The 13,652-nt window shown below is 57.8% G+C and overlaps 4 protein-coding genes across 15 annotated transcripts in view; 3 read left to right on the forward strand and 1 right to left on the reverse strand.

Annotated features, from left to right (window-relative positions):
- The window catches only part of LOC119711494, a 43,215-nt gene extending 31,396 nt beyond the window's left edge, over positions 1 to 11,819 (forward strand). The window contains exons 2-9 of one of the 4 annotated variants that reach the window (XM_038161818.1): positions 1,365 to 1,465; positions 3,836 to 3,856; positions 3,945 to 4,175; positions 6,469 to 7,625; positions 8,302 to 8,532; positions 9,630 to 9,870; positions 11,280 to 11,301; positions 11,521 to 11,819. In XM_038161818.1, the coding sequence (XP_038017746.1) occupies positions 7,577 to 7,625; positions 8,302 to 8,532; positions 9,630 to 9,870; positions 11,280 to 11,301; positions 11,521 to 11,571 (594 nt within the window). In that variant the 5' untranslated portion in view covers positions 1,365 to 1,465; positions 3,836 to 3,856; positions 3,945 to 4,175; positions 6,469 to 7,576 and the 3' untranslated portion in view covers positions 11,572 to 11,819. Of the gene's footprint in view, positions 1 to 1,364; positions 1,466 to 3,835; positions 3,857 to 3,944; positions 4,176 to 4,550; positions 4,582 to 5,853; positions 5,938 to 6,468; positions 7,626 to 7,683; positions 8,215 to 8,301; positions 8,533 to 9,629; positions 9,871 to 11,279; positions 11,302 to 11,520 lie in introns of those variants that run through there. The other 3 variants (XM_038161820.1, XM_038161819.1, XM_038161817.1) reach the window with 3 other exon arrangements.
- Positions 1 to 13,652, reverse strand: part of LOC119711489 (Fc receptor-like protein 5) — a 73,236-nt gene that overhangs the window by 56,602 nt on the left and 2,982 nt on the right. The gene's annotated exons all lie outside the window — the stretch shown is intronic.
- The window catches only part of LOC119711491 (Fc receptor-like protein 4), a 36,380-nt gene that overhangs the window by 5,307 nt on the left and 17,421 nt on the right, over positions 1 to 13,652 (forward strand). The gene's annotated exons all lie outside the window — the stretch shown is intronic.
- LOC119711497 (B-cell receptor CD22-like) overlaps positions 4,559 to 13,652 on the forward strand; it is an 18,054-nt gene continuing 8,960 nt past the window's right edge. Inside the window, exon 1 of the mRNA XM_038161827.1 lies at positions 4,559 to 5,076. Coding sequence (XP_038017755.1) covers position 5,076 — 1 coding nt within the window. The 5' untranslated portion in view covers positions 4,559 to 5,075. The remainder of the gene's footprint in view (positions 5,077 to 13,652) is intronic.

A 13,652-nucleotide genomic window follows, 5' to 3' on the forward strand; every position in this document is an offset into this window, starting at 1 on the left:
CTTCCTGAACAAAACCTGCAGCCCTCTGGAACCTCCCAGAAAGAATGTTTGTACTCTGGATGTGCACACCAGAAGAGAGGGAAAAGTGTGGAAATGTTGAGCAGGGGCTGCACATGAGGGTGTGGGGAACAGGGGTGTCACAGCAGGAGCAGGGAGTGCCCAGGCAGGGGAATTCAGGGCAGGCTGGAATGGATTTAGCAGGGAATCAGAGCCTGAGGCACACACGGGCATTTCCACAGATTCCTGTGCACTGTCCCAAGGATGGACAGAGCTTCTCCCCTTCCTCCAGGGGAAGTCAATCAAGTTTCAGGCTGGGAATGAGCAAAATGGGCAGAGTTGCTAACTATGGCCCAAGAAAAGGCTTCCTTAGGGTGGAGTTTCTGCCCAGCAGGCAGAGAACAAACCCATGGAGCTGTTGGACACTCAGGGAAATTCCACACTCTGTGTCATCCACAACCAAACGCTGCTGTGGGATGCAGCAAGGGGCTGCTAAAGGGAACCAAAACGTCTCATTTCTTTGGGATTTGTTTGTGTTTTTCTTGTGAGTGACTTGTTGGGAAAGCAATGGATTCTATAAACCAGAGCATTTTATACCTTGTCAGTTTGATTTTTGCTTTGTTCTTTATTGGGAAAATAATGGAGTGGGAAAGATATTTTCTTATATTCTATGGATGTATAATTTTGTCTGAACCAACTGGGCATCAAGCCTGGAACGGCTGAGCCAGGAAATGGGGGGACCTGACCCAGGGGTGGGTGGGGCAGAGACCCAGAGCCTCCCAGGACAGCCCTGCGGCGCCCCAGGGTGGGGGCAGTTCTGGGCCCTGGGTCACCCCAAAATCTGAGGAACCCAAGGAAGGAGTTGTGACCCCCATGCCCGCTCAGCCACTGCCCATCCCTGGCACCCTCATTCCCCTTGGAATCCAGCCATGGGACCCCGACTGCCTTGGTCTCTCCTCCCTGGGGGCCCCATCCCAGCACTGCCATTGCCCAGGACCACCATTGCCTTGATCCCATCCCATGGGCTGCTCCTTCCCCCAGAACCCCTGTTCCCGAGGGTCCCCTTTTTCCCCCTGCACCCCCAACCCTGGCACCCACAGGCCATGACCCCAAATCCCTGGGGGCCATGTTTCCATAGGACCCCCATCTCTGAATCCCCCCAGGCATGGAGGCCTCAATTCTCCCTGACCCCACTCTCCTGGACACCCATCCTTTGTTCTCCACATCCCCTGAGCCCCCCACTCCTAGCAACAGCATCCCCCACCTTGTCCCCAGCCTGTGCTCAGCTTGTGGCCACCCTGCCCCCATCAAGGGCCACCTACACGTGGGGACAGATGTTACCTCTCTTCCTTCCCCTTCATCTGAAGAGCTGCCAGCCAGGGGAGCGGTGGCCACAGCAGCGAGTGACAGCCAGTCCACATGGCTGGGGACACCGGGATGGCCGGGAAGGTGGCGCTGCTCCTGTGGGGTGAGTGCCCCGGGCAAGGACCTGACAGCCTGGGCATGGTGACAGGAGGGGGCACGCGGGGCTGTGGGGTCCCCTGAGGTCCCCAGTGCCAGCAGGGCATGGAGCCCAGTGTGACCAGAGGTGTGGGGTGGCTTTGGGGACAGGAATAGGAACTGGGAACAGGGGAACTGGGATGTGGGGACAGGGACAGGGGGATAGAGATGTGGGGACAAGGATGTGGCAGAAGGCATCTTGGGGCTGGGGTAGCTGTGGGGATGGGGACAGGGACACAGGGATGGAGGGACAGGGACAAGGGGACAAGCACCATATTGATGGGCCATGGGGACAGGTGCCATCAGAATGTGATCATGGGCACAGGGCCATGGGGATGTGGCCCTGGAGCTGGCGGGGATGACCTCAGCCAGCACAGGGACCCCATGCCTGAGCATGGCTTGGCTGCTGTGTCCCTGTCCTCGAGACATCTGTGCCACACCAGTGCCCCCACGGAGACCTTTCGGGGATAGACCCAAACCCTGTACCCCGGGTGCCTCTGTCCTCATGGTGCCACCCCCACTGAGCCCTGTCCTTTCTTCCTTCCAGCCCAGACCGTAAGGCTCGCTGGTGAGTCCTCAGGGGATGCCATTTTTTCTCCCCATTCATGTACAGAAGGCAGTGAGAAAGTGGCTGTGGTGGGTGCGGGGCATCCGGCCACTGTCCATCCACGGCAAGGCAGGGAGGAGGAGGAGGGTCCAGGTCAGGTTGTTGAGCTGAGTGTTGTGGGATTTGCAGTAGTTCTGGGGCTCTCTCAGACCCTTGCTGCAAGGGACAAAATTATCAATTGCTGCATTCCCGGTTCCCCCACAGCTGCCCCTGCAGGGGTGGTTTCCAGCCAGCCCTTCTCTGAAAACCATCAAGGCCCTCGCAGAGCCACTGCTTGGGCTCCTTTTGAGCTTTGTGCTTCTTGCAGGGCTGAGCAAACCACAGGCAGGCCTTTTCCCCCAAAGAATTCTCACCCCTTCAGCATCTCCACAGACCCAGAGCCCCTTGGAATCTGCCTTGGGTGACCCCCAGGCTGCCGGCACCTTGTGTGGGCTGTGCTTGGCAAAGGGTCACCCCAAAATCTGAGGCATACCAGAAAGGAGCTCTGAACCACGGGCCCACCCAGCCACTACCCATCCCTGGCACCCCCACTCTCCTGGAAATCCAACCATGGCATCCCCATTCTTCATGTCCCATCTTGCCTGGGACCCCCATCCCAGTACTGACATTCCCCAGGATCTCCATGGCCCAGAAACCCCCATTCCCAAGGAACCCTTTTCTGTTCATTTCATCCCCTAAAATCCTCCTTCCCCCAGGACCTTAAATCTTCCAGGTCCCCCATTCCCCCAGCATCCCCATCCCATGACCCCAAATCCCTTGAGCACATATTCCCCTGGTACTCACATCCTTTAGTCCCCCCAGCCCTGGGCAACCCCAATCCCCATGGCACCCCCCTGGGATTCCCCCTCTTCAGGACCCCCATTCCCAGGGACCCCATCTCTGGCACTCCCCATTCCCCTGGACACCCATCCCCAGGTCCCCAAACCCACTGAGCCCCCCACTCCTTGGAACCCCATATCCCAACTTGTCCCACCCAGCCTTGTCCCCATCCTGCTCCCACCCTGCACAGCCCCAGCTTATGGTCACCCTGCCCCTCACCAGGTGCCACCTACACATGAGGATGAGCCCTGAACTTTGCTTCCTTTCCCTTTGGCCAAAGAGCCACCACCAAGGGGACAGCCACCCCCGGCAGCAAGTGACAGCCAGTCCACATGGCTGGGGACACTGGGATGGCTGGGAAGGTGGTGCTGCTCCTGAGAGGTGATTGCCCCGGGCAAGGGCCTGACACATAGGGAAGGGAGGGGGCACGGGGGGGCTGCGGGTTCCCCTGAGGTTCCCAATGCCAGCAGGGCATGGAGCCCAGTGCGACCAGAGTTGTGGGGTGGCTTTAAAGACAGGAACAGGGGATAGAGATGTAGGGACAAGAGTATGGAAAAAGCAGCCTTGCAGCTGGGGCAGCTGTGGAGACAGGAACACAGGGATGCAGGGACAGGGACAAGGGGACAAGGACCATGTGCTTGGGACATGGGAACAGGTGCCATTGGAATGGGACCATGGGCACAGGGCCATGGGGATGTGGCCGTGGGGCTGGCGGGGGTGACCTGTGCAATCACAGGGTCCCCATGCCTGAGCATGGGCATGGCTTGGCTGCTGTGCCCCTGTCCTTGAGACATCTGTGCCACACCAGTGCCCCCACAGAGACCTTTTGGCAACAGCCCCCACACCCCATGTCCCCGTGCCTCTGTCCCCTTGGTGCCACCCTCACTGAACCCTGTCCCTTCTCCCTTCCAGCCCAGACCCTCGGCCTCGCTGGTGAATCCTTGGGGGATGCCATGTCCCCACCCTGCTGTCCCCAGCCCCATGCTGGCCCTGGCAGGCTGGTGTCCCCTGCCACCCGCAGGTGCCCAGACCACCCAGCTCCTTGTGGATCCTCCCTGGAGGCCAGCAGTGCTGTGGGACCGGGTGACACTGACCTGCCAGGGCTTGGGGACCACCGGTGCCACCACCTGGTACAGGGACGGGCAGCGCTGGGGGCAGGAGGTACGCGACTGACTCACTGTCGCAGAGAGTGGCACCTACCAGTGCAACAGACTCGGCACCAGGCTCAGTCCCCCCATGAGAGTCTCAGACGGTGAGGAGGGTATGGGTGTCCCCAGCCTTACACCCGCAGGGACCCCAAGGGGTCTGGGTGGTCTGTTTTCCGTGGGTCACCTCCTGCTGTGACCAGAGTCTGTCCCCTCCACTGGGGACATCCCAGAGCATCCCATTGTGGGGGAAATCGTGTGGGAATTGGTGCACTGGGTGTGATCCAATGGGGGGTGGGGTCCCGGTGCCATCGGGTGTGACAGGACCCCTCTGTCCCCCAGGCTGGCTGGTGTTGCAGGTGCCGGCACGGGCGCTGCTGGAGGGGGACACAGTGACACTGCGCTGCCAGGGCTTGTGGAAAAACACGGTCACCTTGGTGTTGTTCTACCACGAGGGGAAGGAAGTGGGGGGGCCTCCATGATGTCACCGAGCTGTCCCTGTCCCCTCTGCAGGTAAACCACAGTGGCCACTACAGCTGCAGGGGCTGGTTGGACTCCCAGCTGTCATTGTGGGCACAGTCGGTGCTGGTGACAGTGACAGTGCAGAGTGAGCACACCAGGGCATCCCAGTGTGGAGGGACCCCTGTGTTGGAATTAGGGACCACTGGTGCGCTGGGTGTGACCCAATGGGGGGATCCCGGTGAAAACAGGACACCCGGTGTGACCGAACCCCCTTGTCCCGCAGCCTGGTTGGTGCTGCAGGTGCCGGTGGGGCTGTGCTGGAGGGGGACACGGTGACACTGTCCTGACGGGGCTGGCAGGATGTGTGGGTCACCGAGGTGCGATTCTTCCATGGGGACAAGGAGGTGGGGAGGCCTCCCTATGGGACCAAGCTGTCCGTGTCCCTACTGCAGCTGCACCACAGCGGCCCCTACCACTGCGATGGCTGAGTGCACTCTGAAGTGTCACTGTGGGCACAGTCAGCGCCAGTGACAGTGACAGTGCACAGTGAGCACCCCCATGGCTGGAGCTCCAATCCCCTGACATCCCAAAAAGCCACTTCCCAATGGACTCAGAGTCACAGTCCTCACCTCCCCTCTCCTTCCCAGAGCTCTTCTCGGTGCTGGTGCTGGAGGGTCCCCCCTGAGCCCACCCAGGGGCCCCCCCTGACTCTCAGCTGCCTCAGCACCCCCAGCCCCCTGCAGCCCCGAGCCCCCTCCTGCACGTGTTCTACTGGGATGGGCAAGTGGTGGGGGGTCCACAGGGGTCCCCACAGCTGCTGGTGCCCGCCGTGGGGGTCTCCCACTCGGGGAATTACAGCTGCCAGGTGTGCTCTGAGGGTGGGGCCGTGCAGAAGAGCAGCGCCCGGCTCTGTGTCATAGTGTGCAGTGAGTGCGGGGATGGGCACGGGGAGCACCCACAGCATCCCCAGGTCCTCTGCCACGGTATGTCCATGTCCCCAGACACCTTTCTTGGATCCTTCCATCACTCCCCTTGTCCCCTCACCCCTCCATGGTGTGACCCCCATCCCCAACATCGCCCACCACACCCATCCCTTCCCCCCATCCCCCCACACCGGCTGCCAGCCCCTCCCTGTGGCCTCATCCCTGTCTCAGTCCCTGCAATGCCTGTATCCAATGCCACCATCACCCCTGGCCCTGGAGGTGACACCGCCAGGATACAGGGACACACAGGGACACAGGTGGGGTCACACAGCATCACGGAAAGCTGCAGGACCCCTGGGGCTCAGGGTGATCCTGATGTGTCCCCCTCTGTTTCTTGCAGTGGCTGCAGCGCTCGGTGGGGCCCTTTTGTTCCTGCTCCTGCTCGTGGGTGTCATTGTGGCCTGCCACCGGTGGCACCGTGTGGGTGGGTGACAATGGGGCGATGATTGTCATAGAGAGAGGTGGGAAGGCCACCAGAGACGGGGGGGGGGCATAGAGCAGCACCCACAGCCCCTGACTTGGGAGGGGCTGAGCCCCCAGTGACCATGGCTCTGAGCCCTGGGGAGGTATTGGAGGGTTTTGCAGGAATGCTCTCCATGATCCCGCATGGAAGGAAGGCAGCACCTGACCCCAGGCAGGTCTCGGGTCCACAGCAGCCCCTCTGGTGGCTTTACACCACAATTCCTGCAAACCCTCAGCCTTTCCCTCAGGTGAGGAGGGCAGGGATGGAGCAGCTTTGGGGACACCTGGAATCCAGACAGGGTCACTCCCCCCAGCCCCACCGTGACCATAGGGCAGAGCCACTGCTCAGTGTTTCCACACTTTCCTCTCTTTTATAGCAGCTGAACCAGAACCCAAATATTCTTCCTGGGCCGTCCCAAATGCTTTCAGGTTTGAGAAAGGGAAAAGGACAGACCCAGGCAGGTTGTTGAGCAGATTGTTGTTGTCTTTGCAGGAATATTGGTGCTCTCTCAGATGCGTGCTGCAAGGGACAAAATGAGCAATTGCTGCATTTCCTGACTGGTTCCCTCTCAGCTGCCCCTGCAGGGAGTGTTCCCAGCCAGCCCTGCTCTGAAAACCATCCAAGGCCCTCGCAGAGCCACTGCTTGGGCTCCCTCTGGGGTTTTGTGCTTCTTGCAGGGCTGAGCAAACCACAGGCAGACCTCTTTCCCCCACAGAATTCTCACCTCTGCAGCAGCTCCACAGACCAAGAGTCCCTCAGAATCTGTCTTGTGTGACCCCCAGGTTGCCGGCACCTTGTGGGGGCTGTGCTTGGCAATGGGTCACCCCAAAATATGAGGCACCCAGGGAAGGATCTGAGACCCACAGGCTCACCGTGCCACTGCCCATCCCTGGGACCTCCATTCCCCTGGAAATAAAATCATGGAAACCCCATTCCTTATGTCCTGCCTTGCCTGAGACCTCCATACCAGTACTGACATTCCCCAGGATCTCCATGGCCCAGGACCCCATTCCCAAGGAACACTCTGCCGTTCTTTCTATCCCCTGAAATCTCCCTTCCACCAGGACCTTGACTGTCCCAGGACCCCATTCCCAAGGAACTCTCTCCCGTTCCTTCCATCCCCTGAAATCTTTCTTTCCCCCAGGACCTTGATTGTCCCAGGACCCCCATTCCCATGCGATCCCACATTCCCCCAGCATCCCCATCCCATGACCCCAAATCCCTGGGACCTACGTTCCACTGGGACTCTCATCCCTGAGTCCCCCCAGCCCTGGGGACCCCCATTCCCAGTTGCTCTTGCACCTCAGGACTCCCATTCTCATGGACCCCATCCCTGTGACCCCCCCCATTCCCCTGGACACCCATCCCTGGCTCCCCAAACCCCAAGCCCCCAACTCCTGGGAACACCATGTCCCACCCAGCCTTGTCCCCATCCTGTCCCCACCCTGCCCACTGCCTATTCCCAGCTTGTGGCCACCCTGCCCCCACCAGGTGCCACCTACGCATGAGGATGAGACCTGACCTCGCTTCCTTCCCCTTTGGCCAAAGAGCCGCCACCGAGGGGAGAGCCACCCCCAGCAGCGAGTAACAGCCAGTCCACATGGCTGGGGACACGGATATGGCTGAGAAGGTGGCGCTGCTCCTGTGGGGTGAGTGCCCCAGGCATGGGCCTGACAGCCCGGGGATGGGGAGGAGAGGGGACACAGGGGGGCTGCGGGGTCCCCTGAGGTCCTTAAGGCCAGCAGGGCACGGAGCCCAGTGTGACCAGAGTTGTGGGATGGCTTTGGGGACAGGAAGAGGAGTCAGGAAAAGGGGAACTGGGATGTGGGGACAGGGAAAGGGGGATGGAGATGTGGGGACAAGGATGTGGCAGAAGCTGCCTTGGGGCTGGGGCAGCTGTGAGGACAGAGACACTGGGGCACAGGGTTTCAGGGACAGGGACAAGGGGACAAGCACTATGTTAAAGGAGCTTGGGGACAGGTGCCATGGGCACAGGGCCATGGGGATGTGGCTGTGGGGCTGGCAGGGGTGACCTGAGCCAGCACAGGGTCCCCATGCCTGAGCATGGGTTGGCCAGCATGCCCCTGTCCTTGAGACATCTGTGCCACACCAGTGCCCCCACAGAGACCTTTTGGCGACAGCCCCCACACCCCATGTCCCCATGCTGCTGTCCCTGCAGTGCCACCCCCACCCAGCTCTGTCCCTTCTCTTTTCCGGCCCAAACCCGCAGCCTCGCTGGTGAGTCCTCGGGCAATGTCAAGTCCCCACCCCGCTGTCCCCAGCCCTTTGCCGGCCCTGAAAGCTGGTGTCCCCTGTCCCCCACAGGTGCCCGGACCACCCAGCTCCTTGTGGAGCCCCCCTGGAGGCCGGCGGTGCTGTGGGACTGGGTGACACTGACCTGCCAGGTCTCAGAGACTGCCGGTGCCACCACCTGGTACAGGAACGGGCAGCGATGGGGGCCAGAGGGATGCGATCACTTCACTGTCACTGAGAGGAACACCTACGCATGTGACAGACCCAGCAGTGGGCGCAGCCCTCCCGTGACAGTCTCAGATGGTGAGGGGGGATATTAAATGATCAGAGTTGCCCCTGATATACCTGGGTAGGCTCTGATCCGTGGGTGACCTCACACCTCTTATGTGGCAAGAGCCTGTGCCCTGCACACAGGGATATCCCAGTGTACACCAGTGCACCCCAATGTCCCTGGGGCCATGCAGACCAACCTCGGTCCTGTCTTGAGCCCCTCAGTGAGTTGGGACCCTCCTGTCCCACAGACCAGCTGGTGCTGCAGGTGCCAGCACAGGCAGTGCTCGAGGGGGACACGGTGACACTGCACTGCTGGGGCTGATAGAACAGCCCAGTACCATGGTGTGATTTTACCAGGACAAGAATAATCTTACAGGGCCCATAAATGCAACCGAGCCGTCCCTGTCCCCTCTGCAGCAGAACCACAGTGGCCTCTACAGCTGTGAGGGCTGGGTGAGGTCTTGGCCATCACAGTCAGCAGCAGTGACAGTGACAGAGCATGGTACTGCACTCACCCACTCAGCTGGAACTCCAGTCTCCTGACACCCACAAAGACACTTCCCAGTGCAGTCAGAGTCACAGTCCTCACCTCCCCTCTCCTTGCCTGAGCTCTTCTCAGTGCCGGTGCTGGAGGGTACCCTTGAGATCACCGAGGGGTCCCCCCTGACTCTCAGCTGCCTCAGTTCCCCCAGCCCTCTGCGTCCCCGAGCGCCCCTCCTGCACTTGTTCTACTGGGACGGGCAGGTGGTGGGGGGCCCACAGGGGTCCCCGCAGCTGCTGGTGCCCGCCGTGGAGGCCTCCCACTCGGGGAATTACAGCTGCCATGTGTGCTCTGAGGAGGGTGGGGCATGCGGAAGAGCAGTGTCTGGCTCCACGTCACGGTGCACAGTGAGAGCGGGGATGGGCACGGGGAGCCCCCACAGCCTCCTCGGGTCCCCTGCCTGGGCACCTCCATGTCTCCCAGACACCTTTCTTTAATCCCCCTCACTCTGCCCTGTGTCACCTCGCCCCTCCATGGTGTGACCCCATTCCCTACATACCCCACCACACCCATGACCCCCGTCGCTGTCCTCCCCATCGGCTGCCAGCTCCTCCATGTGGCCTCAGCCCTGTCTCTGTCCCAGCAGTTCCCGTGGCTGATGCCATCATCACCCTGGAGGTGACACTACAGGACACAGGGACACACAGGAATACATGTGGGGTCACACAGAGCCACCAGGGGTGTTCAGGACCACCAGGGTTCAGGGTGACCCCGGTGTGTCCCCCTGTTTCCCCAGAAGTGGCTGTGAATGTCAGCAGGGCCCTCCTCTTCCTGCTCCTGCTCCTAGCTGTCATCGGGGGCTGTCATTGGTGGCACCACTGGAGCGGGTGAGTGTAGTTATGACATTTTATGAAAATCCCTTTGCTAGGATTTTCTTCTCCTGAGCAGCTGAGAGGGCCTCAGCTTCAAGTGTAAACAATTTGTTATCTGCTGCTGTGGAATGCAGCAGGTGCTTCCTCCATTGGTCAATGTGGGATGTTTCTACTTAGTAACCAATCAAGGAGGCAGCAGCTCTTAGACTCTCTGGGAGTCACAGAACTTAGTTATTCATTCCTTTCTATTCCTGTCTCGCCTTCTGATGAATCTTTCTCTCTTTTCTTTGTAGTATAGTTTTCGTGTGGTCTTTTTTAATGTAATATATATCATAATATAATAAACCAGCCTTCTGAAATGGAGTCAAGATCTCTCCTTCCCTTCACCAAGTGCTAACTGCCCTGAAGACCACCGCATCAAATGGTGACCCCAGACATGCCATCAGGTGACAATGGGGAGGATGGGGATCCTGGAGTGAGGGGAAGTCCCCAGAGTGGGTGCAGAGATTGGCAGCTTCCAGCGCCCCTGAGCTGGGGGAAACTGAGCCCGCAGTGACCTTGGCTGGGGGTCCTGGGGGATCTGGGGAGAATTTGGAGGGTCTTGGTTGGGCTCCAGGGCCATCCCTGGGTGGGCTTTGAGTAACATTGGGGTGGTACTGGGAGCTCCTGGAGAGTTTGGGGATCTCCTGGAGGGCTGTGCAGGGATGTTGGGGGATTTTGTTGGGGTCCTGGGGGAGTTTGGGGTGCCCCTCCCTCATAAGCTTGGGGTTCTGGGGGCTCAGAGGGTCGGGGGCACAAGGGGGGCTGGTGGCCCTGTGGTGGTGCAGAAGTTCTGGGGGGCTCAGAGCGTCTGGGGCTAATCAGGGGTCCATTGAGAATAAGGACTGCAGGGGGGATTTGGGGGTCCCATTGGTGGTTGGAGCTCCTGAGGTCCCAGGATATTGCCACATCTGGGGTCGCCATTTATTATCGTGGGTCTTTTGGGCAGTTAGCACTTGGTGAAGCAAAGGAGAGATCTTGACTCCATTTCAGAAGGCTGGTTTATTATATTATGATATATATTACATTCAAAAAGACCACACTAAAACTATACTACAAAGAACAGAGAGAAAGATTCATCAGAAGGTGAGACAGGAATAGAAAGGAATGAATAACAGAGTTCTGTGACTCCTAGAGAGTCCAAGAGCTGCTGCCTCCTCGATTGGCTACTAAGTAGAAACATCCCACATTGACCAATCGAGAAAGCACCTGCTGCATTCCACAGTAGCAGATAACAAATTGTTTACACTTGAAGCTGAGGCCCTCTCAGCTGCTCAGGAGAAGAAAATCCTAGCAAAGGGATTTTCATAAAATATCACAACCACACCAGGAAGGTTCAGGGGTTCCAGTGTCCCCATGGTCACCCCCTCCCCTTTTCCTTGCAGCCTTCAGGAAGCCCCAGGACAGGTGAGTAGGGGGCTCAGGCTGGGACTCCCCTTTCCTTCCCCCCAGACACCACCCAGACCCCCCCTTATCCCCACAGGAACCCTCTGGAGGAGGGGGCAATCCTGGATCCCCATGTCATGGTCACCGAGTGGGCAGTGGGAGAATTCAGGGAGGGAAAGGGACCCGTCACTCACGGGTGTAACCCCCCACCCTGGTCCCCACAACTGGTGTCTCTCTCAGGGCCCCCACAGGTGTCCCCTGGCCCTGCCCCACCTCAGGATCCACAAGTGACCAACGCGGAGCTGTCGGGACCCTACAAGGGAAAGCGGGACCCCCGTGACTACGAGAATGTGCTGTGACACTGGGGAGCACTGGGGACACTGGGGGGCATCGATTCCCCTCCAAGGTCCCTTCTTCTTCTTCACAGCTGCCCACAGGGCTCCTCATTACCCCTCCCAGTGCCAGGGGGGGCACACCACCCTTTTCCCTCTTATTGTACCCAAAATGATGCTTTTTGATTAAAGTGTGTGAGAAACAAGGCTCACTCTTTAAAATTTGTTGATGTTTAATAAGGGATAAAAGGGACAGTAAACAGCCTGTAGGGTGCTTGGCAACTGCCAGAGGCCCACAGTTAACTACAATTCTTCTTACAGACCTTTTCATTGTAGTGGTTAGATACATACTCAGGAGGATTATACATATTCAAACCTTCTTTCCAGTTTACATGCTCCAGGAATCCTTTTGCTTGGTTTGACCCTTGGTTAATTTTCATAAAGTACCTGCCATACTGCAGATTAAATTTATATATTTTATATCCAACCCCTCTTCTGTGGTTTGACAGTTCTTGAAAAATGAAGGATGAGTGGTAAATTCCTCTTTGCATTCTTTCTTTTGATGTTTATTTGCTTGCTGCTTTTCAATGTGTTCTTCTCATACAGATGAGATACTCCAGCAGTCCATTAAATCAACATTAGCCATTTCACAAAATTCTCTGAGTTATTCTCGCCATGGGCAGTTAGTTACACAAATAAAGGCATTAGCTACTTCTGCAACAGTTAATGTCATAATACACAGCACATTGTCTCTATCTTGATATTTTGGGAGAGCCTAAACAATATTATATTTATCACCCTAAAATATATCTTCTACACAGGGATTAGGGTAAAAAGGCTGACAAATTGTAGTGTATCAAAAGCAGTTAAAAAGAGATTACAAACTGTATTATATCCAAAATAATTGGGGAAAAAAACAATATAACAGTGAAAGCCAATGACTACACAGTTATTCATAACAGGGGGAAAGTGTATTGAAGGGTTTATTTGACTTCTCCTTATCTTTCTCTGATTTTTGTCGGCAATAAGTTCAATTCATATCTCTTATTCCGAGGCTGTTTTGGCCATGACAGGATTTGATGAGTGATCTCTCCTGGTCCTTGTCTCAACCCAGGAACCCTTCGTTCAATTTTCTCTCCCCATGCAGGTGCAGAGGGCAGTGAGAGAGCGGCTGTGGTGGGTGCGGGGCATCCGGCCACTGTCCATCCATGGCAAGGCAGGGAGGAGGAGGAGGGTCCAGGTCAGGTTGTTGAGCAGATTGTTGTGGGGTTTGCAGTAGTTCTGGGGCTCTCTCAGTCCCTTGGGCAAAGGGACAAAATTATCAATTGCTGCATTTCCGGATTGGCTCCCTCTCAGCTGCTCTTTCAGTGGGGATTTCCAGCCAGCCCTGCTCTGTAAACCATCAAAGGCCCTCACAGAGCCACTGCTTGGGCTCCCTTTGGCGTTTGTGCTTCTTGCAGGGCTGAGCAAACCACAGGCAGGCCTTTTTCCCCCCACAGAATTCTCACCTCTGCAGCAGCTCTAAAGCTGCCAGAATCAAAGCCAAGGGGGCAGGGGGGGACCCTGAGGTGCTGGCTGCCACCTGGGGCTGGGCAGAGCAGGGCTGGGCAATGGCCATCCCTGTGCAGTGGGGCTGGGCCATGGCTGGGCCCCACTCTTAGATTGACAGGGGTCCTCAGGACGTGTCATCCCATGGGACAGGATCCTCCCAGGACAAGATCTCCAGTGGATGTGCCCCCCAAGGATAGAACCCCACCTCCCTTTCTCATCTGACTCTCAGCACAAATGGCCTCTTCCTTCTTGACCAGGAAAAGGAAAGTGAAAGTGTTGAGGGGGCACAGCCCAACACATCCATTCCTCAAAGCTGCCCCACCCTTCCCTGCACCCCCCACACCCCGTTTTCCCCCTCCCCTGGTTCCCCCCAACATGTTCCCTACTCAGGTGCTCCTCAGGATTGCTGAGTCAGAAAACGAGGGTGAGGGGACATGGCACAAAAGGGAGGAAAATAAGGAAAAAAGAAAAGTAAAGAGAGGAAAAAGT

Source organism: Motacilla alba, chromosome 25 (genome assembly GCF_015832195.1).
Source record: "Motacilla alba alba isolate MOTALB_02 chromosome 25, Motacilla_alba_V1.0_pri, whole genome shotgun sequence".
NCBI classification, from domain to species: domain Eukaryota; kingdom Metazoa; phylum Chordata; class Aves; order Passeriformes; family Motacillidae; genus Motacilla; species Motacilla alba.